The following is a 27945-nucleotide window of genomic DNA, read 5'->3' on the forward strand; positions in this document are numbered from 1 at the left end:
GGCATTTTCAGTTGCTCAAGAGCTGGATTATGCAGGGTGCTTTAAGAATTCATTAACTTCTTAAGCCTCAGTACAGTGACCCTACTAGAATGCTTTAGATGTTGATGTCTCTAATAGCAGCTGAAACTGGAGATGGCCAGTAATCTGGTACTTATCACCTTCTGCATGCAAACATTCTCAGTTTGTGTGGCCTCATTTACTAAGAACAGACTAGTTGATGGTTGCAGTGATCTTGTTCAACATTTAGTTAAACACTGCAGTTACTGGAGCTTTAGCTTTCCTCTTGTTGTAGCCATAAAGTTTAGAGATGGCTGTTTTTATTTTATTTTTCTTACTGGAGTTTTGTTCATGACTGCTCCTAGCTGGCATCCTATAATAAGCTACCCAACTTCTCAGGATAGTGGTACGCATTTAACAGATTGTTGGTAGTGTGTAAGGTGTTAGCATGTGTGGGATGCCAAAGTGGTTGTGGCAGACATTGTGCTGAAGGCACTCTGACTGCACTTGTCCAGGATTCCCACTGGGAATGCAGCGTGTGTTGAGCTATGAAAAAGAGTGCAAAGACAGAGTGGCAGGAAGTTACAGATAAAAGCACTGGCTTTGTGGCAGAGAAGCCATGGTGATATGCGTACGCATGTCCACTCCGCCACCCCATGATGGTGCCCAGCTGGTGAATGCAGAGGTTTTAGTTCTAGCATACTGTGGAGCTGATAATTGTAGAAGTACTAGTTCTGTGCACTGCTGCCACTGTTAAACAATGCAGAGACTAGATGGTATGACGAGTACGGGTACTGCCTGTCACTTCTTTTATCTCGTCTCTGCCCTGTCTTTCACATTTCAAGCTTCTGCTGTCTCTCCCGACCCCACGTCCGCCTGCAGTGTGATCACTGTGGTGGTAATGCTGCACTTCGCTTATGTGCAGGCCCACCATGATCAAGTGCGGGTTGAACAACATCCGAGACCTGGTTGGACCTCGCGTTGATTTGGACATGGTGTACCGCAACCCCTTGTGCAGATTTGTTCGCTAAGTGCAGCAGATGGAGCGGTCCTGTGTGCGTGTGGAACGGGGCCTGGCCCTTTATTGGCTGATTGCTTTCAGTCTGCCAGCCTGGTGTGTGACACTGAGATGCATTGAGGCTAGCAGTGCCAAGTCACCTTGAAAAACTTTGAAGCACATTTTCAGTGGATGATGCTGACATGAATGGTACACCAGGCCAGAAGGCAGAAATCAGTCTTTGATTAAGGCTGCCTAATCTGTGGAATCAGGCTGTCATAACTGCCCTATACGCTTGAAACACCTGTAATCCTCGCTTATGGAGGATTTGCTAGTGCTGTCTGGGCTTTGCATGCTGTGAAATTTTTGGTGAAGTCGACAGAACTGCAATCTATGACACAATTTTGCTGCACTTGCATAAAGCGGGTTTGTATTTACTGTGTTTCTGTGCTGTCCCTTGGCATGCACCCATTAAGAAGTCCACCTCTGCATTTTCATCACAAGTCAGGTCCTCCAGTAGGCAAGATTTCCATCGCATAAACACTGGTTTGGAATGGTATCCTCTGTGCCGAGCAGTCGTGCTGTGGTGAGTGAACTTGGCACTTGACAGTGGTCCGGGGTTGCGGTGCTTGCTTGCAGTGGCAGCAGTGTCCATGGATGGGCGCTCCTGTCCAGGTGTCTTACACCCTGCAGTGTGCACAGGCCTTTGCTGCTCGGGTGGGCCCGATGTGACCTCTGTCACTGCCCACACAGTGGATTGCACTGTCGGGAAGCACTGCTTGTCAGTGCCCACTGGCGGCCCTTCCTCTGGAGGGTCACGTGTATGCTGCAGGCTCAATCATCAGGGCATCTGCGCAGCTGCATAGGCATAACTATGGCATCACTGGACACAGACCAGTTGCCTTTATAGGCACCGACAGGCAGTTTCAAAACCATGTATTTCTTTTTTTACACACAAGGCCATTGCTTTAAAAAAAAAGAAAGTGTGCATTCTCAGCTTCAGAATTTTAAAAGCACTGAACCTCAAATGCATGCAAAACAATGTTTAAAGCCTTCGTGGTTATACAAAAATAAGTAAAATGAAAAATTAGCAGCATAACAAAATGATACCATTAGATTGGGTGAGCGATTGAAACCCCAGACCAGATAGCTGCATGGCATTGCAACAAGGACACTGATTGCAGTTTTAAAAAAATAAATAAAAAGATCATGCTATACATCAAGGAGATAATTGACATTTCCAGCCCAGTGCCCTGAAACCTAAATGCTTTCACGCAAGAACACGACTATATGCTTAGTAGTTCGCCCTTGCAGCTCACAGTGGCTCCTGAAGCTGAAAAGAGCTTTTCACAGTTGTCTTGGTTCCTGGTACAGTCGCCAACAAATTTTTCGAATTCGGCAGGACTCCAAAAATGGTCAGAGTTATCAATAAGTCCAAAAAATTCACAGTAGTTGAAATGTCATGCCAGTTGTGCCAACCTGCTATGTGGTGCAAATTCATGGTTTTTGGTGAAATTTGCACCAAATGACTACACCAGCAACCTAGAGCGTGACAAATGCAAAGAAGCTGAGAATGTGCGACTAAAAGGATAACTGACACAATCAAGCCTCGTTCCGCTTCGCTTTCTAGCCATCTACTGTTAGTACACATTTTGCATGTGTTTTGCACTTCTGATTGCACATGCAAAACAAATTTGCTGTTAAGAGGGTCAAGTGTCCCAAATTTGGGTTCTGCTAGTTTATCTGGCTTTTGTGCAGCACTGTCATGTCTCCCATAAGTTGAGTGTAAGAAGACCAGGCTAAAGTAATGTTGAAGAAAACAGTTGGAATGCACGTTTCTTGGCATTCACTCCAACTTTTACACAGAAAAATTTGCTATGTTAAGAATACAAAATATCTCTCATTTGTTTTTTTTTTAACCAAGTAAATTTGGGCACAATAAAAAAAAAAAAAGCAGACATGGCTCAAATGACTGCCTGGAACCCTGCATTATTCATATCTTTGTGGAGTGCATTGTCATTTTCTAAACCGTAGCTTTTTAATCTCGTCAAGCGTGTCACACAGCCATTTTTGCAAGCGCCGTGTGTTCGCCAAAACGGCTGCAAGAGCAGCGTCATCGTAGCATTCGTTTTGATTGCTATATCTGCCTGCGATAGTAACAATACACCCCAAAGTTAAACAGCTTAATCATTGTGCAATAGCATTCTATAAATTGCTTTAATAGGCTCGCACCAGAACCACCTTTTTGTTGTTGTTTTCATGCACATCCCAGAGGCACCAAAAGGTGTCTAGCTTCAGAACTGATGTTTCAATAGATTATAGGCATTGGGAGTCAATGTTTGGCTGAATACTGCACGCTGCGGCCTAGTTTGTGCCCTCTCACGCATTGGTAATGCACGCACAAACTATGGGAGGAGAAAAGGAGGTGGGGCAGTTTCCGGAGTGGTCACCTCGTGCCAGGGAAGGAGGTTCATTGGAAAGGACAGAGTTGCAACAGAGCCACAGCAGCTGCGAATTTCGGTTCTTCTTTTATCATGTTATTATGCAAGACGCACAACGTAACTTCTTTATTGCTGTTTTAATGCAGGCTGTCTGAATTAATCCGGAGCCCCCTGCGCGGCTTTTTTTTTTTTCTAGCCGATCAAGCTGTCTGAGGAGAGGTTTTTTATTTTAGTGCGAAAGCACTATGTAATGGGGTCAAACCCTACCAAGAATCTTGTGTGAAGTCTCGGAGTAACTCGGGTAAGCTCGGGTTAGTTCGGAGAAGCATTCCACTCCTCTGGAGGAGGAGCTCCATTCGGCGCCAGCTGCTGCTGAGTGGAGAGCAGGTGTGAGGAGCGAGAAACACGGTCGCGCGCACATGCAGGTTATCGGTGGCAACATAGAGGAATTTTATAGTATTAACGAGAGGGCGGCAGCTATCATAATTAGGCTTAATAAGATGTACAAGCTGAAGGTGGTGCAGGCCTACGCGCCTACATCAAGCCATGATGACCAGGTCGTTGAAAGCTTCTATGAAGACATGGAATCGGCCATGACCAAAGTAAAACCGCAGTACACTGTACTGATGGGCGACTTCAATGCGAAGGTAGGCAAGAAGCAATCTGGAGACCAGGCGGTAGGTGACTATGGCATAGGTTCTAGGAATAGCAGGGGAGAGTTATTAGTAGAGTTCGCAGATAGAAATAATTTACAGATCATGAATACCTTCTTTTGCAAACAAGCCAACAGGAAGTGGACGTGGAAGAGCCCCAATGGTGAGACTAAAAATGAAATAGACTTCATAGTGTGCGCTCACCCTGGCATCATAGAGGATGTGGAGGTCCTCGGAAAGGTCCATTGTAGCGACCACAGAATGGTAAGGTCTTGTATTAGCTTAGATTTGAAAAGGGAACGGAGGAAGTTAGTGAAGCGGAAGTCTATTAAGTTATCATTAAGAGGGAAGGTAGAGGAACTCGGGATGTCGCTGCAGAACAGATCTTCCGCTTTAACTGAAGAAGATGACCGTAGTGTTGAAACAACGAATGATAATCTCACAGCTATCGTTACAGGGTACTGGAAAGCTATCTCAGGAGACTAAAGATCTGATTAAGAAACGCCAAAGCATGAGGACGTCTAACTCCATAGACAGAATAGAACTAGTAGAGCTGTCGAAGTTAATAAATAAGCGCAAGGTAGCCGACATCAGGAAGTTTAACATGGAGAAAATCGAGCATGCTCTAAAGAGTGGAGGTTGCCTAAAAGCAGTGAAGGGGAAACTAGGCATAGGTAAAAACCAGATGCATGCGATAAGAGACAAAGAGGGCAATGCCATTAGCGGTATGGACAAGAAAGTAGCTGAAGAGTTTTACACAAATCTATACAGTAGCAATTTAAATCTGAATGTTACTGAGAGAGGCAGTAGAGCACAGCAATGGGACATCCCGCCAGTAACGAAGGAGGAAGTAAAGAAAGCCATAAGAGCAATGCAAAGGGGGAAAGCAGCAGGGGAGGATCAGATAACAGCAGATTTGTTGAATGATGGGAGAGAAATTGTGCTCAAAAACTAGCCACCCTGTACACGCAATGCCTTGCGATCTCGAGCGTACCTAGAGCTTGGAAAAACGCTAACATTATCTTAGTTCATAAGAAAGGTGACGCCAAGGACTTGAACAATTACAGACCGCTCGGCTAATTGTCTGTTGCCTACAAGGTATTTCCTAAGGTCATCGCTAATAGGGTCAGAACAACCTTAGACTTCAATCAGCCAAATGATCAGGCAGGCTTTTGTAAAGGATACTTGACAATAGACCATATTCATGCTATCAATCAGGTGATGGAGAAATGCACAGAATATAACCAGCCCCTATATATAGCGTTCATTGATTACGAGAAAGCATTTAACTCATTAGAAACCTCAGCAGTCATGCAGGCGTTGTGGAATCAGGGTGTAGAAGAGTGTTATGTGAAAATATTGGAAGATATTTATAACGAATGCACAGCTACCATAGTTCTCCATAAAGCCAGCAATAAAATTCCAATAAGGAAAGGTGTCCGGCAGGGGTACACGATCTCGCCTATGCTTTTCACTGCCTGTTTACAGGAGGTATTCCGGGGCCTGAAATGGGAACGGTTGGGGATAAGAGTTAATGGAGAATACCTAAGTAATCTGCGATTCGCTGATGACATTGCCTTGCTAAGTCACTCAGGACATGAACTGCAGAGCATGATCAATGAATTGGGCAGAGCAGAACAGTGGGCATAAAAATTAACATGCAGAAAATCAAAGTGATATTCAACAGTCTAGTAAGAGAACAGCAGTTCTCAATTGGTGGCAAGGTGCTGGAAGTAGTAAGAGAATATGTCTATTTAGGGCAGGTAGTGACAGCTGATCCAGATCATGAGAGGGAAATAACTAGAAGAATAAGAACGGGGTGGAGCGCATATGGCAGGTTCTCTCAGATCCTGAATGGCAGTTTACCAATACCTCTCAAAAGAAAAGTATAAAACAGCTGTATCTTACTGGTACTCACCTATGGGGCAGAAACGTGGAGGCCAACAAAGAGGATTCAGCTTAAGTTAAGGACAACGCAGCGAGCTATGGAAAGAAAAATGATAGGTGTAACGTTAAGAAATCGGAAGCAAGCGGAGTGGGTGAGGAAACAAACGCTGGTTAAAGATATCCTAGTCGAAATCAAGAGGAAGAAGTGGGCTTGGGCAGGGCATGTAATGCGAAGGCAAGATAACCGCTGGCACTAAAGGGTAATGGAGTGGATTCCAAGAGAAGGCAAGCGTAGCAGGGGGTGGCAGAAAGTTAGGTGGGCGGATGAGGTTAAGAAGTTTGCGGGAATACGGTGGTCGCAACTGGCGAAAGACAAGGTTAATTGGATAGGATAGGATAAACTTTATTTGCTCTATTTTACAAGTTATTGCGGTCGACAGAGGTCGGCGCCCCTATTCCAGGGCACCGCTGAGCTTGGCCGCTCGATGGGCATGGATGACCAGTTCTCTCTTTAGAACCGGGTTGCTATGGAAAGCCTCGTTTCTTTTGCATTCCCACGTGATATGATATAGGGTGGGTTTGGCCCCACATCATGGGCATATGTCCCTGTACTGATCCGGGTACATTTTGCTTAGTATATGTAAGTTCGCAAAGGTTCCCGTTTGCAGTTGCCGCCAGTATACTGCTTCTTGTTGATTTAGAAGGTTTTGTGGGGGAGGATACTTTGCCCTCATTACTCTGTAATAATTCAATATCTCCGAATACTCCGGGGCTACCTGGGAGAACTCCTCATGGGCCACGTGTTGAAGTACTCGGTTCGTGTGCTTGCGAGCTACTTCGTTGGCCCTCTGGTTGCCCTCGATTCCAGTGTGTCCCGGTATCCAGAAAATAGTGTGCCTGACTGGTTCTTTGGGAAAGTCTGCGCGAAGGAGAATGCGAAGTGCTTTCCGACTGATTCTGCCGTTCATATAGCTACGGCATGCCTCTTTGGAGTCTGTGAGTGTTACTAGGGGTCTGTTTGCGCGATACCCCTCCACGGCCGCTAGAGCAACAGCCATTTCTTCTCCTTCGGTTATCGTGCAACGTGCAATTCCATGCCAATGCGCAAGTGATTTCTTTATAGTCCGAATTAATCACTACAGCTACGGCTTTCTGCTCTATCTTCCCCCTTAGTCAAACCAAGTAGATGTGCGAAAGCATGTGTTCATTCTTCGCCTCTTCTTTCTGGCATCTGCATCATCCTGACTACGCCCACTGCAGGGCAAAGGCCTCTCCCATGTCTCTCCAATTAACCTGACCGGCATGAAGGAGGGAGCTGGTCAGGTTAATTGGAGAATCATGGGAGAGGCCTTTGCCTTGCAGTGGGCGTAGTCAGGATGATGCAGATGCCAGAAAGAAGAGGCGAAGAATGAACACGTTTTCGCACGTGTGCTCGGTTTGACTACTTTAACCCCCCCCCCCCCCCAATCTGAATTTTTTTCTTCTACAAGATGGCAAATAAAGAATTTAAACGTGCAGCTTCAGGTCTTTCAGCCCTACAGCTCTTAACGGAAAAGTTGCCAACTCCTTTCGCTTCGCGTTTAGCAGCGCCCATGCGAGCACATTCTACTCGGACACAGTTCTGGGTCAGAGCAGCGTTCGCTATATCCAATTTCGTTACCCGTGCCAGCAGCATTCGGTCAGGTCGGGCGGCGCGTCGCTGGCCACGTTGGCGAGGAGCTGGCGTACCAGGGCGTCGCACAGAAGCCGCTCGATGAGCGCACGCGCCCACTCGTCTAGCAGCGCGCGCAACGGCCGCAGCGACGTCGATGACGAGGAGGCCAGCTGGCGCTCGGCCTCGGTGCCGGCCGCCCCCCAGACGGCAAGGAAGTGGCGCGCCAGGGACACCGTCAGCCGCGGGCCATCGGCCGCGCTGGGCGTCGCCACGCTACGCTCGACCAGGGCCTCTAGCCAGCCCAGCAATGACGCAGGCTCGCCGCCTTCCAGCAGCAGCAGCGACAGCTCCTGGGTCCCTGCATGGTTATACTATAATGTCGTCGTGCTCCCTTCTCGCAAGTTATTTGCAGTGAGTCCCACGCGCTCGAATTTCTCTGCGTCGGCTCTACCCCCCACCTCATCCCTCCCTCGACAATTACCATCAGACACTTTGGAGGCGGCTCCAAACACGCACTTTGCCCTCCCCTCATATACGCTCGCGATATCACCCAGTCCACACGAACCCTTCCTGTACCCTCTGCCACCACCCCAAAGCCACTCTCGACCATATTCTTTTCCTCTGCCCGGCGGATCCTCCCCCGCGGGGCCTGGAGCACCTTACCACTTGGGAGGCTTGGGAGACCCTACTGCGCTCCGAGGACCCGGCCAAGCAAGCCATCGCCACCGGCCGGGCTGCCAGCGTCATGAACCTCCGGGACATGAACGTTTGAGTGCAGTGGGGCCGTGCGGGGGCCCAAGGACCGACGTGTCCAAAACTCCCTTGTTACAAATAAAGTTTTCATCATCATCATCATCATCTGCTGAGGTGGAGCTAAGAATGCTGCACCGCGTGTCAAGGGCCGTGCTCCTTAATTGTCTATGCGCTCCCCCTGTCTACAGGCCTCGGGGACCGCGTTCTGTGGACACAGCACTCACGTGCGTAGACGAAGCGCGCCGATGGCGTTCCGGGCCGCGGGCTCTGGGCGGCCGCCTGCCGGCTCAGTGTGGCCAGGTCCAGCAGGGCCCAGTCGTGAGGCGCGCCGGTGGCCATCGCTGCCCTCCACGCCTGCGACAGCTTGGCCAGCGACAGCCGGCGACGCAGCGCCTGCGACAGGCAACGGCACACTGGCCAGCCGGGCTGTGTCTCGTCCCACCCGGCCCATCACCACTCACTGTGCAGCTTGATGACCCGCAGGGGCGCCGGGAATCCCGCCAGCGCCGCGTCCAGCCACGGCTCCAGCTGCTCCGACAGTAGCCGCGCGCCCCGGCACACGCTGCGAGGTCCCCAGCCTGCTCACTCCAAAGTGCACAGGGGCGGGAAAGCCCCGTGCCGAGCCAGACATTTGTATTAAGGGTTATAACGTCAGAAACGCTGCGTCAAAGCTCGCCGGAAAGAAAACGTTCTCCTTATTAATGCGTTAGCATTGGAGGGATCAGTGCAGGCGGAAATGGCGACCGCCGTCTGCTAGTAGCCAATGGCAGGTGGCAAGCTGCCCACCGTGCTGCGAACGGACCTTATATACTACGTACACTATTTTAGAGCACTATACCTACACAAATATAGTGTACTACCTCGGGTATACCGAAGTATGCCACCTCGGATAAAACGAACTTTCATGTCTGGATCTCGGATGTAACGAACTTAGTGTACCACCTCGGATATAACAAAACAAACGATCGGCTGCTAACGCATTCAGACGATCCACCGATAATCGTCGAAGAGTTTTTAATCCGGCTTATAGACCAGAATACGATACTGTCGCACCGGTACTGGTTTGCGCATACTCTCAAACCCTAAAGTCACTGGAACGGGAAAAGTTCCCCAACCATCACCAGAGCTACCAGAGCCGCCGACACGCCGCCATATTTGGTCCAGCGCCGCTGGAGCGACGGCCGCGCGCTGTGCATTTTATAAAAAATAAATTAAGTTTTGCGAATTGTGCGTGCTTTTACACGAATGAATGAAGCATACCGTTGTTCACTTGCTAATTAGGCGAAAAAAGGCTGTAATTATTAAGGCAGAAGCCGTTCTAGGCTCATGGAACGAAAATCTGTCCACGGCTGTTGGACCAGATGTTCACTCGTGCATTAGGAGGCGTGTAAGGAGAGAATTGGACCTTGGCCGACATGGGCCAAAACCGCGGACACAATGATGACCTCCAAATTTGACCCGTACCACTCCCGTATTTGGCCCACGCACCACTGAAATTTGACCTCGGCCGATTTGAGCCAAAATCGATGTGCAACCTAATTCGACTGCGGAAAACGCGATGGTGGTCTCCAAATTTGGCCTGGGCTGTTTAAAAGAATCGCAAACAACACATAGAAAGGCACAAATGCTTTCGCATTATCTCACGTAAGGAGACCAGTGCTCCCCTGAATTTTTGCTTGCTTATGTATCACGCGTACTGTCGCGAAAAAAAACAAACAAACATGCGAACAGCGCGGAGCTTGTGCGCTCCGCTCTTCGCATTTATTAAAGTGAAAGCCTTTCTTGCCTCATGAGTGGCGTGGACAGAAGTTGTATAAAGACCGTCTGCCCAAAAGTGTGCGCATGAACTGTCAATCATAAGGTGTATGGTAATTAAAAAAAAAACGTTTGAGATCATTGCGGCACCGGCATTGGAGGAATGCGTAAGCATTCTTTGTGGAAGGAAGAAGAGACGTTCTGTTTGTGACGTCAGACCATTACGTCACACCCCCTTTGATTATTCACTTATTTGCCTCTAAAGTTCACTAATTGAACCACATGAACCAAATTTTTCCCAGCGAGATTTTTACATCCTCTATCTAGTACAGCCATCCATTTTGTTATATTTCGTTTTTATTGCGAAAGAAATACTACTTGCACTTTCACGTCTTTGCCGTGCCGCGGCCGGTGACCACCATCGTGCCGCGGCGGTGACCCTCGACCTCCCGATAACCACTTCTAACCTGAGACTCCAAGGTCTGGGTATGACGAACTCCTTCGATGAACTTAGAGAAGCCCACCTCACAGGTCAATACACGCGATTATCGCAGACGCCGTCGGGACGCCGCCTTTTAGCCCGTCTGCACATAGAACACACGACTCTAACCGAGGAGAGAGTAAGACTCTCTCAGGAGTGGCGTTACGCCCTGCACGTAAGACCACTCCCAATTAAGATGTCCAGGGACGACCACGAGGGTAGACGCAGGGAGGGCAGAGGCCTTAGCTCACCACTACGGAAGGAAATCCGGGGTATACTACGTGGACGCATCCGGCCCGCACCAAGGCGGGTGGTACACGGCGGCGGTGATCCACGAGTCCAAAACGGTGAACGGGCTCACCTTCAAAGCCCGAAACGTAACTCGAGCAGAGGAAGTCGCCATCGCATTAGCGGCAACACACTCCGATTCCAAGAAAATCATAACCGACTCGCGAGGGGCGTGTCGGAACGTCCAACAGGGCTGGGTCCCGTATCTGGCCTACCGGCTACTGCAAAACAGCTCGTACGAAGGAGGTCCATCCCACCGCTTCATAGTCTGGGCTCCGGCCCACTCGGGGCTAGGAGGAAACGAGGCAGCAGATGCAGCCGCCCGCGCGCTCTCTAACCGGGCAGCCTCGTCCCCCGCCTCCTCTGAAGAAGTAGCGGAAGCCATGCCTGCCTACACCTACAGGGAAATAACGCAATTATACCAAGATAGACATAAACTGTACCCCCACCCGTGTAAAGGATTAACGAGAGCGGAAGAACGCCTCTTCCTCCGCCTTGTCACGAACACCATGATGTGCCCGGCCTCGCTAAAGCACTTTGACCCTGCCTTCTCCGGGGAGTGCCCGCACTGTGGGGAGAGGTCCTCGGACCTGTACCACATGGTGTGGGCGTGCCCCTCCAACCCTGCTTTTACTCCAAACCCAAACCCCACCCGGGAGGACTGGGAGGCGACCCTACTCGCCTGTTGCGACCTGAAAGCCCAAAAGGTGATGGTCGAACCAGCTATGGCGGCAGCGGAAGCCACTGGGGTCCCGTACCAGGGACTCCACCTAGTGTTTATGAGGGGAAGGGCACTAAGCCTGACTCCAGAGCAACCTCCATGTAACTCCCTCTTTTCAGAGGAAATAAACGTTTTTACCACCACCACCGGCGGTGACCACCATTGACCTTCATTTGACGTTGATTGCATTAGATTGGACTGGATTGGATTGGATTAGATTAGATTACATTAGATTGGATTGCATTGGTTTGGATTGCATTTTACAAGCACAAGATTATTAACATTTTCAACCTTTATGCATATAAACTATTGCGCACCTATAAAATAGAACAAAGAAGATGCATTACAAACATATCTGACTTTTAGCCCCAATTCAGTTATTTCAGTGCGCATACCCACGCCGTCGCAAACCACACTGTGCAGTTCCTTTAGTCAGAACAAACTATGGGCGCCAAATGGTAACATTCCAACTTCCCTCACTCCTGAATAGATTAATTGCTGCAAACATTGACATAGGAAACATTAGCTGCTCTGACCTCCTCAACTACTTTATTTCTGAAGCCACATTTTTCTAGCATTCACACGTTGAACCTGTATTTCATGTATTGGTTGCTGTTATAATCTTTATAACAGGTTTTTTTTTTTTTGCTTTTTGTTATTTCTTAAAGCCGCATTGATTTTCTGCACACGCTGGTGATTGTGTATTTGTCTGTTGTCTTTTTTTTATTTCTCCCTCTCTCTTTTATTTTCTCAGAAGTGCCGTCGCATACCACTGCCTACTTGCTGTACAGGGGGTGGGAACCTTGTCAAGCGATAACCGCTTTTATTCCCATCCCCTCCAACACTGTATGGTGATGGAAAATAAATTATTATTATTATTATTATTATTGGATTGTATAACCGATGCATCACCACAAGTCTAACCACAAGCACCACCACCAGCTACACTACCAGCTGTACCATGGCGTAGGTACGGATATTGCTTTCGCAATTACCGGGATTAACCAAGCTAAGCCACAGCGAATTTCTTTTGTTCAAATGTAATCCCTCCGAAAAACTTCCGGTGACACGACCCTCTCAAAATAGCCACTTAATGCTTACGCATTAATGAAATGTATAAGTTGATTAAGCAACAGCTGGATTCGCAGCATACATGTAATGGTAGCCGTGATAGCAAATGAGTAGTAAAAAATAGTGATAATAAATTGATAAATATGGATAATGATAGTGATGAGAGCGATAGTGGCAGTTTGTGATAACAATGGTGATGTTGATAGAGATAGTGATTGTTGGTGATAGCGATGATGAAGTGATGATGGTATGGTAATGGTGACAGAGACATGGGCGTCCGGAAGGGGGGGGGGACATTACGGATATTATTTATGCACTAGTTCCTTTTTGGTGCTAACCTACCGCCGCCCCCATTCCCGGACATCGGGTGCCCCCCCCCCCCCCCCCCCCCCCCCCCCTGGAAAAAGTTCTGCGGACGTCCTTGGACAGAGATGCATGTTGTAATGACAATAATGATGATAGCGGTAGCAGGAGGTCATTGGTTCGAGTCCCGCAAATGTGGGTTCGAGTCCCTAACAGAAGAGTAACTAAAAAATGAAAAAGGAGGGAAAGAGGTAAGCGAAAGGTTTTCGCATTTCGCTACTAAGTAGACTTAGATACAATCTTCATTTTTTTTTCGTAACGACTGTAACCTGACTGGCAATAAAAAGACGCAATGATGGACGGCTTTAGGGTGTTTTATTACCATCAAAATTACCTTTTTATCGGCCCTGCACATGCTTAAATAAATGACATGTATGCATAATTAAAAACACACAAGAATAGCCAATCAAAAGGTGCACACTGTTCCATCTGTGGTTTATTTTATACCACTTTAGTCACAGCTGCGCGCGTGCCAACGCTTTTAGAACCGCACTTTTTCCGCTGTGAATGGCCGACAGCGTTTTGCCCGATTCCCGCCGATTGCTGCACTCAAAAGCGCAGCACCCAGGCATTCTTTGGTGTCTTTATGCAGCCATCGAATGCACAAGCGTCAATGCTTTGCACGCTTATCTCAACCCAAAAGAACAAGTGCTGCGTAATGCTCCGGACGATCTGTGTGTCGGCGGCCGCGATAAAGAAGCGAGCGGACCATTTACGGCCGGGAATGGCCACGTGACCGCGGAGAACAAATCGGCAGCGCGCGCGCGCGCTGGCGTGCCGGCGCGGCGGCGAGAGAAAACGAATGCGGTACTTTTCCCGTTCCAGTAACTTCATCAAACCCAGGCATCGGGCGCCATCATCTGCTTGACTGCCAAAATGCTACGGAGTGCCTCTGCGCCATGCACGACAAGAGATATTTCTAACCTCTCGGAGTGCTTAAACATGTCCGTGTGATCCTCCTGGAAGTACAAGAAGTCATCTGGGCACCACTGCATTAAGAGGCAGAGAAAAAGAAGCAGATGTGGAGCGCTGTGTGTGATGTGCGCGACATTTGTTCAGAGCTCTGCCGCTGCAGTGTTCAGAAGAGACGAGGCTTGGGCATGTTGGTATGACATACTTAAGGGAAATAAATAGCGCACAAGAGAAGACGGGACAAGCGAGGAGACACAGACAAGCGCTAACTTTCAACAGACGGTTTATTGCAAAATCGGGAGCATATATACACATGTCCAGATAGGCAACAAAGAACAGGATCGAAGATAACATCAAAAAGACACACACCCCCTCGACAGTGTTCAGCCTGCATCGTTTCTAATCGGGTGTTAAAAATGCCGACCTGCGTCAAATACGGATTGCTGCGGTGCATAGAACGAAATACAAGGTAAGTACGAAAGCATGCTGTGTTTGAAAAGGTTTACCTAGCTGCGTGGCCATCGCGATGCATTTAGCATTCGGTGACCGTGTTATGGGAACCCGCGGGCATGCTCACAGCGTTAGGAAAAGGGTGGATAAACGTCTCCGCATTCAAGGCCTTGTCAGCCGCTATCGGCTCCGGCAAAGGTTGAAGCCTCACACATACCTCGGGTTCTTCAGCTTTGCTGTACCGTTTTCGCGCTAAAACCCCTTCCGCCCCGCCGCGGTGGATGAGTGGTTATGGCGCTCGGCTAAAGACGCGGGTTCGATCCCGGTCGCGGCGGCTGAATTTCGATGAAGGCGAAATTCTAGAGGCCCGTGTACAGTGCGATGACAGTGCACGTTAAAGAACTCCAGGTGGTCTAAATTTCCGGAGCCCCTAACTACGGCGTCCCTCATAGCCTGAGTTGCTTTGGGACGTTAAACCAAACCAAACTAAAAAAAATTCGCTGTGGCTTAGCTTGGTTAAGCCCGGTAATTGCGAAAGCAATATTCGTACCTACGCCATGGTTCAGCTGGTAGTGTAGCTGGTGGTGGTGCTTGTGGTTAGACTTGTGGCGATGCATCTGTTATACAATCCAATCCCTTGTAATCTAATAATAATAATAATGCCTTTATTTTTCATCACAAGGATGAGGGAGGCAGAGAGAAAAAGCTAGGGGTGTAGCTTGACGAGCTCTCGCCTCCCCAAAAATAGATATAACTTGTACAGGGAAAATATGCAGACAACATAACAGCATACCGGCAAAACTTAAAAAAAGAAAGAAAAAAAAAGAAAAAAAGAAAAACGTGGCAGTAATACTAACGAAATAAAGGAAGCATGAACAGAACCTATTTTCTGACACAACTGTAACACTTTGTAACGCGTAAAAATCAAACGTAAAGGCAAAATTACACAAAAATTACAAATTGCAAAATTGTAATAACATAAATTTAAACACAATTACAGGAATTACAATTTAGAAGTTACAAAATAACAACCACAAAAATTATACAAAATTACAGAAATTACAATTCAAAGTTACACCCGGTTACATATACTTGAAACAAAGTTTTGCAACTCTTTTTTTTTCGAGTGCTCAACAGTCATGTTGTGACTATGGCAGAGGTTGAGATAGTGCGGTAGACTATACCTAAGCATCTGTTTGCCATACCCTGTTCTGTATGCATAAATGTGCCATATTTCGTTGTTTCTTGTTTTGTACGATGCGTGTTTTTTGCATAATGAAGCCAGTGTGGCAATGAAAGGAGTATTGTTTTTATTTTCGGTTTTGTATTTAAAGAGTAAGTAGTATGCATATAAATCATTAATTGGCATTATGTCCCCTTTCTCGAAAAGTGGTTTGGATGGGTGGTCATATGCTACATTATATACTATTCTAAGAATTCTTTTTTGTTGGGTAAGTAATTTTCGGAGGTTTGTGAAAGATGTATTTCCCCATACCAAGTGACAGTAATTAAGATGCGAGCAGAACAATGACTTATACAAAAGCATTTTCACATTTACAGGGAGAATGTTTTTGTGAGCGTAAATTGTTCCTATGACACGGGATAGTTTAGATGCTATGTAATTTATGTGCTCGTCCCAAGTCATTTTCTCATTGAAAAATACACCTAGTATTTTGAAAGAGCTAACAACATCTATTTTAAAATTATCAAGAAATATACCATCATTATTTTGGATGTTCTTGTTCTTGGGGCGGAAAATAATAGCTTTAGTTTTTGAGGTATTAATCTTGAGGGCATTAAATCTTGTCCACTTTTCAAGTTGAGTAAGCGTTGTGTTTGCTTTTGCAATCATAGATGAGGCGCATGACCCGGAAAAAAGCAAGGTGGTGTCGTCTGCATATATTACAATTTTTGTTTCTTTGTCTATTTGTGTTATGTCATTCACATATATATTAAAAAGGAATGGGCCCAAGATGCTGCCTTGGGGCACACCAGATAAGATAGCTTTGACATCTGATCGGTGACCGTTTAATTCTACATGCTGCTGTCGATGTCTTAGATAACTGCTCAAAATCTATTCTAATCCAATCCAGTCCAGTCAGGCCGCCGTTCATGTGCACCGCCGTCGCACACGGACGGCGTGAGATCGCGAAACAATGTTAAGCCACTGGTGGTTGGCACAGCTACTGCTTTCTAGCGACGTGAGTCGAGCCTAATCTCTTCAGCGTAACGCCACAATCGCGCTCCTAGCGGAGAGCGCAGGAGTTAAGCCTGTTTCACATGCCAGCGAAAATGCTAGCGAATCCTGTCGCCGCGGCGGAAAAACCTGTTTTGAGTCGTCGCTGCGACGAGCGGCGAGGTTTCAACAAGTTGGAAATTTTCGCTGCGACGCGCCGCTCAATCGCTCAGTCGCTTGCATGTGAACCGGCCTTTAGGCGCCGGTGGTGGCACCGCCGCGGCTTGCGACGGCGCGAGTCAGTCGCCCTTCTCTTCGGCGTGACGTCACAACACCTGTTGCGCTCCTAGCGGAGAGCGCAGGAGTTAGGCGCCGGTGGTGGCACCGCCGCGGCTTGCGACGGCGCGAGTCGGTCGCCCTTCTCTTCGGCGTGATGTTACACATGACGTCACACAGAGGTCAACTAAAGGTCAATGGTGGCACCGCCGCGCCACGGCAAAGGCTGAAAGTGCAAGCAGTACAGCTTTCGCTTTAAATCCTTCCGAACGGCGCTGCGACCTAGCCACCACCAAACTCCCGGGTGCGGATGTACTCTTGAGCGACATGTAGTTTGTGGCAGTACACGGCACTCGGAAATTCTCGCCAGCATCGCCCAGCAACTCCGTAGAACGGATGTTGCCTGCGGTCTGCGGCACATCGATTTTGCGCTGCTGCCAATGACTTCCTCGTCGCGTTCACTTGGCTGTCACGGTGAGTATTTGCAACTGCGCTGCGCTTGCGTGTCTGTCACTCCCTTTTTTATTGCGAAAGCAATATTGCTCGCAGTTTGAGCCCTTCAGCGTCGTCCCGGCGGTGTAACCACGTTTTACCTTTAGCATGACCTCCGCTGTGATGTCACGCCAGATGGAGAGAGACAAGAGCCCCAACTCGTCTCGTCGCAGCTGCTGCTCGCCGCACCGTGGTTACGCTGGGACGACCGCGATGAGACAAGAGCCCCAACTCGTCTCGTCACGGTCGTCCCAGCGTAACCACGGTGCGGCGAGCAGCAGCTGCCACGAGGAGGCGCTCGCTGTGATGATGTCACGCCAGACAGAGAGATACAGAGCCCCAACTCGTCCCGTCGCGGTCGTCCCAGCGTAACCACGGTGCGCCGAGCAGCAGCTGCGCGGCGCTGCAGCGAGGAGGCGCTCGCTGTGATGACGTCACGCCAGACGGAGAAAGACAGCCCCAACTCGTCTCCTCGCTTAGGCTTAGGCTTAGACAAACTTTATTATATCAGATAATCAGGACGGCGGCCTCGCCATCCCGTCCTTGTCAGACGGCCGAGATCCCCTGTAACCGGGCGGCTTCGAAGGCATATCTGAAGGTGTCTTTTTGTTCTTGGAGGTCCTGGCTGCGTAGCAAAACCTCCCATGACTCCTTGCAATTCACTAAAGGTGTGGATTGGGCGCATGCCCACATCATATGGGCTAGGGTGGCTCGTTCTCCACAGGCCCTACATATCCCGTCATTGAAGCCGGGCATGAACCTACTCAGCGTGGCTGGATTCGGAAAAGCTCCCACCTGCAACTGCCGCCATGCTACTTCCTCCTTCTTGCTCAGCTTCTTGTGCGGTGCGGAGTATTCTCTTCGACTAAGCATGTAGAACTGTGTGATATCGCGGAAAGAGTATAACCGCTCGTTTTTTGAAATGTGTCCATCCTCGGAGGGAGTCGGTGAGATCGGCCGGAAAGTCAGTCCTCGGGCGAGCTCGTGGGCTCCCTCATTGCCTTGAAGGGTTTGGTGCGCAGGCGTCCAAAGCAAGGGGATTGGACTCTCAATTTTTCCGTTCGACAGTATGCGTGCTGCCGCTGCTGATATTCTGCCTAAATCAAAATTGCGTATCGCTTCCTTAGAGTCGCTGATGACCACCTTTGTCTTTTTTTTGTGAGCGCGAACGCGATGGCCGCCTCTTCTGCCGTAGTGACCATAGCTCTTCTGATTGTGAAGCTACTTACTAACCGGGCGCCTTCCTTTCCGACCACCGCTACCTTAGCTGTTCGTCCGTGGTACTCCGCCGCATCAGTATACACGACGACCTGGCGCCCTGTATATTTGTGGTGCAACATTCCTGCCCTGTCTTTCCTACTTGCCTCATGAAAATCGGGATGCATATTCCGTGGCATAGGGGGGATTATTATTTTTTGCCTCACTTCAGCAGGAATTCCCACCTCAAGTTCTTTTGTCTGCGTGGGAGAATATCCCAGCTGCCTTAGGGGATACCTACCCGTCTTCGTGGTCGTTAATCGATTAAACTGCGCAGTGAGCGCAGCTTCTATAAGCTCGTCTATGGTAGTTGATACTCCTAATGCCTGCAGTTTTTTTTTTTTTGTCGGAGCCCATTGCTGAAGTCCCAGAGCTACCTTGACACTTTTTCTTGTGATTAACTCTAAGCCCTTACGGTCGGAGACGTCTCGTCGCGGTCGTCCCAGCGTAACCACGGTGCGCCGAGCAGCAGCTGCGCGGCGCTGCCGCGAGGAGGCGCTCGCTGTGTTGATGTCACGCCAGACGGAGAAAGACAGAGCCCCAACTCATCTCGTCGCGGTCGTCCCAGCGTAACCACGGTGCGCCGAGCAGCAGCTGCGCGGCGCTGCCGCGAGGAGGCGCTCGCTGTGATGACGTCACGCCAGACGGAGATATATCGGTCTCCGACCCGGCTCGTCGCAGTCGTCCCGGACCACGCTGTGCGTTTCAGCCAGGCCATGTCGTCCGACATGCACAAGGCAAGGCTGCAACCATTCGCTCAAGCTAGGAAACAACGGCGGGCTCAAGAAACGGATGAAGTTGCTTTCGCAATTTCCGGGCTTAACCAAGCTGAGCCTCTGCCAATTTTTTTCTTGGTTTGCAGATGTGCGAACTCCAGCGTTCTCACTGGTGCCTTCGGACCGCGGTGACATCTGATATGGCCGTTGCAGGGTCGTGTACCCTCTGCCTCCCGCCGAAAAAGCTGTACTGTCGGAAGCTTCTATACTACACTGCATCGCAGCGTCCACTTTTCTGCGTTTTCGATGAGCAGGACCTTGACTTATCGAAACTAGAAAACCGACATGGCTGACAACTGACAAGCGGTACCCCCAAGGCTGTACGTCACCAGGCGCTGCTGTATGGGTCGGAGGATGCAGTTTAGTTGAAGATTGCGCAGCATACGGTACGTTTGTTCCCCACAGCGCAACCAGTGTACAGAGTGACCCTCGCACGCCTGTGGGAGACTCACGACATCCATGGTTGCCTTTGGTAAAGGCTCCCTTTTTAAGGCGTATGAGGTTTGCTTAATATGCTTGCATTATGTAGAGTACAGCCCACCGAGCGTTCATGTTGCGTACAAGACCTCAAAAGCGAGTCGATAATTTACAATACAATTTTAAGAACTCCCGCTTCCGCGCCTCGCGGCGACCAGCGGTGGCGAGCTTTCGCCCGAATCCGCGCGCATTGCGTCATGTAGCGCTCTTTACGTCAGCAGCGGAATGCCATCATTGGTTCGCCGCGCCAGCGCCGTCGACGCCAAACCATTTATCGTCCCCCTGGGGAATTCCCACGGGCGTCGGCGGAGGGGCCGAGTGCGTGAGGCCGGCGGACCGACATTTCAGCGCGTAAAAAGTGACTTGAGGAGAGGGAAAGGCGCGAAGATGCGGAAATTCAAATTTTGACTGCAAGTAATTCAGCTTAGACAAAACGCATCAAAAAAAAAATTTTGCTGGAGGATATTTGTGACGCTGCGTCCTTTAGCATCCTAGGCATACCGCATCTTTGCCGAGACCTCCTTTCACAGCCCCTTTAAGCGAAAATCCGTGTGTGTGTGTGTGTGTGTGTGTGTGTGTGTGTGTGTGTGTGTGTGTGTGTGTGTGTGTGTGTGTGTGTGTGAGAGAGAGAGAGAGAGAGGTGGCGTAAACATGGTTGACGCCATAAAAGATGGCGTCCACATGTAATCTAGAAGGTGGCGGTCAAATTAATGATTGGTTGCGCGAAATTGCTCGATAAGAGTAACGTGGATCGCACAAATTCCACGTGTGGCAGCGCCTGTACAACAGTACAGCTGTTGTACGAGGCTTTCAAACATTTCGTAAACCCTCATCTCATCTAAGCTGTCAGTCATGAATACCTTCATTGTTTATTTTGTGCGCAAAAGCGATGAACAAGGCGGCTGCAAGGCAGATATTCTTCACCTGGCAGACGACGCGCTCGCCGCGCTGGACCATTTCTGGCAACAGCCCAATGTTTCCCGCGCGCCGCCCGCTGATTGCGGTACTTTGAGCGTTCCAGTGACTTTAATAACCACTGCACTACAACGCCGGAAAAGGTATGAGGACTCCCAGGGATCTATGAATTTTAAGTAAAGAAATACAAAATCTGCATATATGGGCATTATACCATTAGCTGTCGCGTCATACCCTCAAGGCGGATCAGCGAGCATATCAGAAGGGGTGCGGCGCACCCCTTCTGCATGGTTACGTAAAGCCTTGCAGAAGTGTCTCTGCCGACTTTTGAGCTTTGCAGATTTGCCGGCTTAGGGTCTATACTTGGAAACGGACAACAGGCAGCCGACTCAGCAAGTCGGAGATCGAATCTTTCTTTGGTCCCGGTCCGGCATCCATGCACAGCGCCAGTATTCCATTCGTGGCTCGTGTATGCTGCTGCCTTCCACACAAACGGTGTACGGATTGTCCGGAGTTTCAACTGTGCACTGTATCGCAGCGTCAAGTTTTCTGCGTTTTCTGTGAGGCGCACCGGGACGTATACCGAAGCTAGAAAAGTGACATGGCTGCAGATGTGCAGCGTGTCCGTCGGACACTTCTATACCATGTGCACACTTGACTTTTTGGATGCGCCGACTTAAGCTCTTGAAGCCAGCTCAGCAAGTGCGATCTCGGATCTCTGGTCCAGACCGGCGCCATGCGTGCACCACGCAATATATTCCATTCCCGCCTCACGTACGACGCCCACTCCCTCCACATGAGCTGTATCTTAAGGTACAAATATGTGTCATGGGTCTACAACAGCTGATGGCCGACATAACACTCGGTCTGTTCATCCTGCATTCGATACAGATTCTTCTTTCCGCGCTTGCCTGTCTTGCTTAGTGGTGTTCCTACCACTCATCCACGTTACACTAATTTCGCCCAGTCCAGCTGCAGCCAGTGCACTGCAGAGTATATATACACTTCATCGAATTGGTACATGTCTTACACGTATTACACTTATACAATGGAGTTAGTTATGGTGAGGTAATTGAGACAAGCTTTACATTTGTGTGCGTAATATTTTTTATATGAGCCCATACTTTCCTCCCAGCAAATCTCTCGGTAACGTCACTGCGTGATAAAGGCCCTTTTTTATTTTCATAGATATCGCCTTCTGTCGTTATGTTTGCACGTGCCGTCGAATTTCCAGATGTTTGGCATCACTGCAAACTGCCCAATAATGTCATCCAAACTGCTCTGAACCAGCGCCACCGTGATCGGCTGTGCGCACACCGAGCTTTAGCAAAATCACGTCTACGTCCAGGTTCCTGACCTCAGATCGCCACCAACCGGTCTATAGGAGTGCTACTGCATCGCCTGTACGCCTGGTAATCAAAATTCCAAGCGTTCTGCGCCGTTTTCTGGCACATCAGCATCTGGCTGGCCGCCCACGCCGGGCGCGCTAAGCGAAGCGTATACATCTGCACCGTCGCAAGAAAAATCCCCTCTTGCAACACGTGCGGATTACTGGCGTCAACCAAGACGTTATCGCACTGCAAGAAACGCACGGTGCCTTTTCTCTTCCGGGTTACGACCACTTTACACATCCAAGTATTGTCATGAAGAGAAAAGGACATCAAACGCCCCCTCCTCCGCCGATTTTGACGGTTACATATGGCGCACGATACCCACCATTGAGGAAGACACATCCCACCTGAACTTCGAGAGGAAAGAGCATGTCCTGACCAGTGGCGCTCCCAGAGCGTGGTTTTAGGGAGGGCGGGGGGGGGGGGGGGGGCAGATTTCCTTATATCAAAAACGAAAAAAAAAATAGAAACAACGATCTTTTATTTATTTTATTTGGACAAATATTTTGTGCGTTTTGTTGTTGAAAAATGAATGGGGAACGGTATATATTGCTCTGGAAGCTTGAAGCGCTCCCTGCAGCTCTTCGTCACTAAAAATGGTATCCTCTATCGCTGCAACTTCCGTCCTGACGGGCCCTCCCGCCCCAGCAGCTGCGGTCTTCTATAATTGCAGAACTCCATGACCTGCCTGCAGCTGGCCACCTTGGTGTGGCACGAACTTACGACCGGATACGGCGCCGTTTCTTTTGGCCTGGATTATACCGTACAGTCCGGCATTTCGTCACCACTTGCGGCCTCTGTCAGCGCGGGAAGAAGCCTTCCACTTCCTCTTCGTTGTAGCAATATGTTATGCCATTACTGAATATTTGAACGTTAACGTTTACGCGAGCAATATTCATTTGGATACCAGGGGAAACAAGCCAACGGCTGGGATATCCCGCCACAGCATGTCCACGAAGGTCAAAGCACCTGCCGGTCATTTCACCAGTGGGATTAGCGGCCTTCATTATTCAGTTCGGGGAAGGGGCTTTGTGCCGCCCTCAGTACCCTCCTTCAAGGTGGCTGGTCGGCGCTCCTTGTCAAGCCAGAAAGGGATGGTCCCCTCGCTGGCGTCGCTGTGTCCCATGGTGGGATAAAGACATGAATGGGTGGCTCTTTGCCGCCCCGACGAGGTTGCTGTCCATCGCAACCGCAGGTGAATGGCACCGCCGCCGTCGTCGTCGCCGCGCCGGCGCCAAGGCAAGACAACGGTGTGGGCACGACAGGACCACGATACCTCGACAATCACTACAAATTGTGCTCGTATGACTACCAACGTGTAGAACGTGAAATTGTGTGAAATAAGGCAGCCACTGACACGGTGAACGTACAAAGTAGGGGACTACTTGAGGCATCACGGATGAAAAAACTTTTCAGTTCTACGTCAAAAATCACATATCGCCTTAAGAGAGCCCGAAAATGGACGTTCGGGAAAATGTGCAAAGGCTTTTGGGAGCCCCCCCCCCCCCCTCCTCCTCCCCTTAGAACCGCCACTGGTCCTGACACACTCCACCTATCAGGGTCACCATATCTCGATTTTAAACTGCTACTGGACTCCCTCCGACTCTAAAATCAGCATGCCGCATTTGCATACGGCCCTCCCTGCCTCTAATGTCCTTGCTACTTTCGTCCTTCTTGGTGACTTCAACTGCCCACACCCTGCATGGGGATACGACCGTGCTTCAGCCTCCAGACGAAAACTCGACCGCTTCGCCAGTATTCATCACCTCACTCTCCTGAATGACACGTTCATGCCTACACGTCTAGGATGTGGTGCACAATCCGACACAAACCCCGATCTTGCGGGGATTCGCAGCGATCTCCGTGCTTCTTGGAGTAATTCGGGTGACACGATGGGGAGTGATCACTATATTCTTCAGATAACGCTTACTTCCCAGCGAACCTCCAGGCCACCCGGACCACATTTACCTCCCACTATGCTCGTAGACTGGCCAAAGGCTCGGCCGGCCCTCGACTCCTTATCCGTCTCACTCGAGGACCCCGAAAAATGGTGTAGCGCCATTATGGAGACCGTTTCTCAGCACACCAAACATAACCTCCGATCTCCCGACTGTCCGTACATTGACACACACCTTCTCGGGCTATGGAAACAACGTCGCCGGGCCATAAAAGCTTGGTGCAACTGTAGATCTAGCCACGCACTGAAAAGAAAAGTTGCCGACCTAACGCAAGCAGTCCAAGAATGCGCTGACCAACTAGCCACGAACAACTGGCTTCAGCTCTGCGATGACATGGTCGAGAGACTCCACACTTCAAAAGTCTGGCACATTATACGCATTCATTTTTGAAACAGCGCAACAAAGACGGATTTGTCTTTACCCTTTACCCCTCAGCGCAACAAAGAGGGGTTTGTCTTTACCCCTCAGTTTCCACGCCCCGTCTTTGTTGCGCTGTTTCAAAATGAATACGTACCAACTTGCCCAAATTTCTCCTTTACTCAACATTATACGCACCCTACTTGGGCAGGGTAAACCTCGTAACACTCTTCAAAAGCTACAGTTGGCCCTGTCCGTCTCACAAGAAGAGCTGGCTGAGCAAATCCGAAGTGAATTTTACCCGTCCTCCCCTTCTCCTGCCAGCTCTCCGTCATACCCTTACACCGAAGAAGAAGCAGACGAGCAAGGAATGAATTCCGACTTCACATTCGCCGAACTTCAGGCTGCTCTACGCTCACTTAAGCGAAACACAGCACCCGGACCAGATAAAATTACCTATGGTGCACTCCGTAATTCCTTCCCAATTAAAAACTAGACGAACTTATTCAGATCATTAATACTGTTTGGCGCTCCGGGAAAATTCCCGCTGCATGGAAAGAGGCGCACGTAATTATGATTCCGAAACCAGGAAAATCCTCTACGCTCATCGCTAACCTCCGACCTATATCCATGACTTCCTGCCTAGGGAAGCTGATGGAAAAGATGGCCCTTATTCGCCTCGAATGGCAACTGCATACGAATCGCTGTCTCGCTCCCACTATGGTCGGATTCCGCGCCCACGTATGTTCACAAGACAATGGGCGGACGGCAAATCTACGAGGATTTGTACGCCTTTCCAAGCAGCGCACAGCTTCGAGTTTTGACCGGCGTGGATATCAAAAAGGCCTTTCAAACGTCGCCCACTCCGTAATTCTCACCAACCTGGCAGACAATCGCCCTGATGTCCGCATGTTCAACTGCATCAAAGAATTTCTTACAGACAGGTCCCTCCGAACCATTGGCCCTGACGGCACACCTTCCGCCCCCTTTCCCCTCGCCGCAGGTACACCACAGGGATCCATTCTTTCACCTATGCTTTTCAAGTTGGAAATGAAAGAACTGCTGCGAAAACTCGCTGAAATTCCTGGCCTACGCCACGCTATCTATGCGGATGATATTTCTCTGTGGTCTACCACAGGAAACGCCGGGGAACTAGAATACACTTTGCAGCAAGGCCCCAACGTCGTTCAGGAGCATGCACGCCACAAAGGTCTGAGTTGTTCCGCCGAAAAGTTGGAACATCGTGGGTCGCCAGGGCCCATATGGGCTCCTGGCCACCTAGCGCGACCGCGAGGGCCCACCTGTTCCTGCAACCCCCTTATCCCTTTCCCCACCCTCACTGGCTTTCTTTAAGGGTTGCTTAATAAAAGTTTTTTTTCCTCTTCCTCCTCCTCGTGCCAGAACTGGCTCGTTTCAGCATGACATTGGCTTGAGCTGATTGGTCGTTGCGAGACATGTCTGCACAACTGCTAACTGGCGCGAGGAAGTAAAACAAAACCAGCGCCATTCCTTTGTTCCGCGCACATTTCCTCGCGCCATTTCGCATTTGTGCAGATGCGTCTCGTTTCCAGAGTCGGCCATCCGGCTGCGCGAGCAGAGCGCAAGCACGGCTCGCATCGGTGGAGGAAAGAAAGGCCTCTCTTGGTCACTGGACGTCATTTGCTTATCCTTGTGTGCCTATTAGAAGCTTATTGTTGACGCCGGCTGGGTCGTGTGGCAGAAGGAGGCCCACATCTGTTACGGTCCAGACTTAGTGGTTCATGCCTATAAAGCGAGCCGGCGGAGTTGCCCCATCGTTAACTGAACTCGATGGGAATCAAACCGAAGCCTCGCTGCAAGAGTTGCTGCGCACGCGACAATCCTGGCTCCCGTTAAAGGACCAGCGACGTACACTGTGACTTTGAGCCAGGTTAGGACCGGCGGTGCACCGTGAGTCGAAACCGCAGCAGGCACGTACCTGTCCGCCGGCGGAGGCTGGAGCGGTGGCGGCAGCAGGGCGTCGGCCAGGGCTCCGTACAGCAGGCTGTCGCAGATGCCCACCAGGTTGGCCAGCGCGTTGGACGCCAGCAGGGGCGCCAGGTGTGCGGGCACGCGGCGCCAGAAGTGGGCCACGTAGTGCAGCAGGCCCGCCAGCGGCGGCTCCTGCTGCAGCGCCGGCCCGGAGCACTCGTCCAGCAGCCGCTGGCAGTGGCCCCGGTACATGGCCACGAAGGCCGACAGCTGCTCGCCGTCGGCGCCCGCCGGCAGCAGCAGCTCGCGCACCCGCGGGAACTCCGGCAACATCGAGGCGGCCATCGGGGGCGGTGAACACTGGCGCCACTGCCTGCTGCAGCCGGCGTCGCCCCTGCGCCCATGCGGCCAGCCTGAGCGGCGCCCGCAACGTGCATGCACTCACTCACCCCTTGGCATAGGGAGGCTCGAAGTACCGCGAACCGACGCGCACCGCGATGCCGTAGTAGTGGTAGCGCGACTGGCCCCGGGTTCCCAGGCGGCGCGTCGTCAGCTGCGGGAACTGCTGCCGAATGATCTGCGGCGAGGACACGGGCGATGTCAGAAGGTGCGCTCTTCAAAACGCGGCCGCCGAGGGTTGCGAGCGAATCTTAGCACCCGCCACACAAACCGAGCCTCCCGCCAAGCATGTGGCCTTGGGGGGAAAAAAGGGCACGTGCCTTTCCAAAGCTGGCGGCGTTTACGGGCTGCATGGCGTTGCGCGCGCAGAAGTCCACGTAGTGCAGGTACAGCGTGTTCCTGGGGATGCACACGCCCTCGGCCACCTCGTAGTTCTCCTGCAGCCTGCGCACCAAGTGCCACCCGTCAGGACACCGCCGTCTCCCTTGCGGCGGGATATGCGTACCAGAGCAGCGTGGCAGGCGTCGAGTGGGGCCGAAGCCAGTGGCCCCACTCGCACTTGACCGGCGAGCGGCCGCCGCACGCCTCGTCCCGGCCCGGCTCGTGCATGGCTGTGCCGTCGCGGGCCGCAGCCGCGGCGCGGGGCCTGTGCCACGCCCGTGGGAGGGGCGGCGGGCGCGGCTCCCCAAACGGGAGGCGGCGCCCGTCGAGGCATGCGCGGTGGCGCAACGTCGGACATCCTTCGCGAGCGAGCCCCATCAACTGCGCGGAAGTGTGCCCACGGGCGGTGGCGACGCGTCGGCCCCTTCATCCGCCGGAAAGCATTCGTGTCCGGAGGCAGCCAAGGCTCGTAGTGTGTTCAAAACAGTGGAGAGCGGGTTGCTGGAGAAGAGGACCACTACGCGCTGCTGTTTGGACGGGATATTTTTGGGATGCACTCCTGAGCCACAAAGTGTGCCGGTGTGCTTTTTGCAACGAGACCACTCGGGTTGCGCTTGGGGGAAGTATTGAGGGAAGGCACAGCGTCTGCGTTAGTCCGTCACTAGAGGAAACAAAAAGCCTGACAAAAGGATAGGAAGGAAACGGTGTTGCGGAGAA

The 27945-nt window shown here is 50.6% G+C and overlaps 2 protein-coding genes across 4 annotated transcripts in view; one reads left to right on the plus strand and one right to left on the minus strand.

Moving 5' to 3' along the window:
* The window catches only part of alpha-PheRS (phenylalanine--tRNA ligase alpha subunit), a 28661-nt gene extending 27225 nt beyond the window's left edge, over positions 1-1436 (plus strand). For both annotated transcript variants that reach the window (XM_089541678.1, XM_089541670.1), the window contains exon 6: positions 923-1436. In XM_089541678.1, the coding sequence (XP_089397804.1) occupies positions 923-1028 (106 nt within the window). In that variant the 3' untranslated portion in view covers positions 1029-1436. The remainder of the gene's footprint in view (positions 1-922) is intronic.
* Positions 1408-27597, minus strand: LOC149365274 (transcription factor RFX4-like). Of its 2 annotated transcripts, XM_089541661.1 has the most exons (8): positions 27353-27542; positions 27168-27291; positions 26898-27025; positions 26456-26842; positions 8844-8944; positions 8607-8795; positions 7636-7987; positions 1408-1852 (listed from the first exon to the last, which is right to left on the minus strand). In XM_089541661.1, exons 1-8 carry the CDS (start codon positions 27454-27456, stop codon positions 1810-1812), a joined length of 1428 nt encoding a protein of 475 aa, XP_089397787.1. In that variant the 5' UTR covers positions 27457-27542; the 3' UTR covers positions 1408-1809. The 2 variants fall into 2 exon arrangements, with proteins under 2 accessions (XP_089397787.1, XP_089397784.1); XM_089541658.1 differs by having other exon boundaries at positions 8607-8808; positions 26456-27025; positions 27353-27597.
* Between the last annotated feature and the right edge of the window lie 348 nt (positions 27598-27945).

This window comes from Amblyomma mixtum, chromosome 1 (assembly GCF_055824585.1).
Source record: "Amblyomma mixtum isolate Tamu chromosome 1, ASM5582458v1, whole genome shotgun sequence".
NCBI lineage: Eukaryota > Metazoa > Arthropoda > Arachnida > Ixodida > Ixodidae > Amblyomma > Amblyomma mixtum.

What these genes read in the sequence shown, in the direction of transcription:
- LOC149365274 (XM_089541658.1), bottom strand. Translation starts at nt 27,586, where the DNA reads ATGTCCGACGTTGCGCCACCGCGCATGCCTCGACGGGCGCCGCCTCCC. An exon ending in ACGCCGCCAGCTTTGGAAAG is followed by an intron (nt 27,026 to 27,167) that starts GCACGTGCCCTT and finishes TCCTCGCCGCAG; the next exon opens with ATCATTCGGCAGCAGTTCCC. An exon ending in ACCGAATGCTGCTGGCACGG is followed by an intron (nt 1,853 to 7,635) that starts GTAACGAAATTG and finishes ATGCCTATGCAG; the next exon opens with CTGCGCAGATGCCCTGATGA.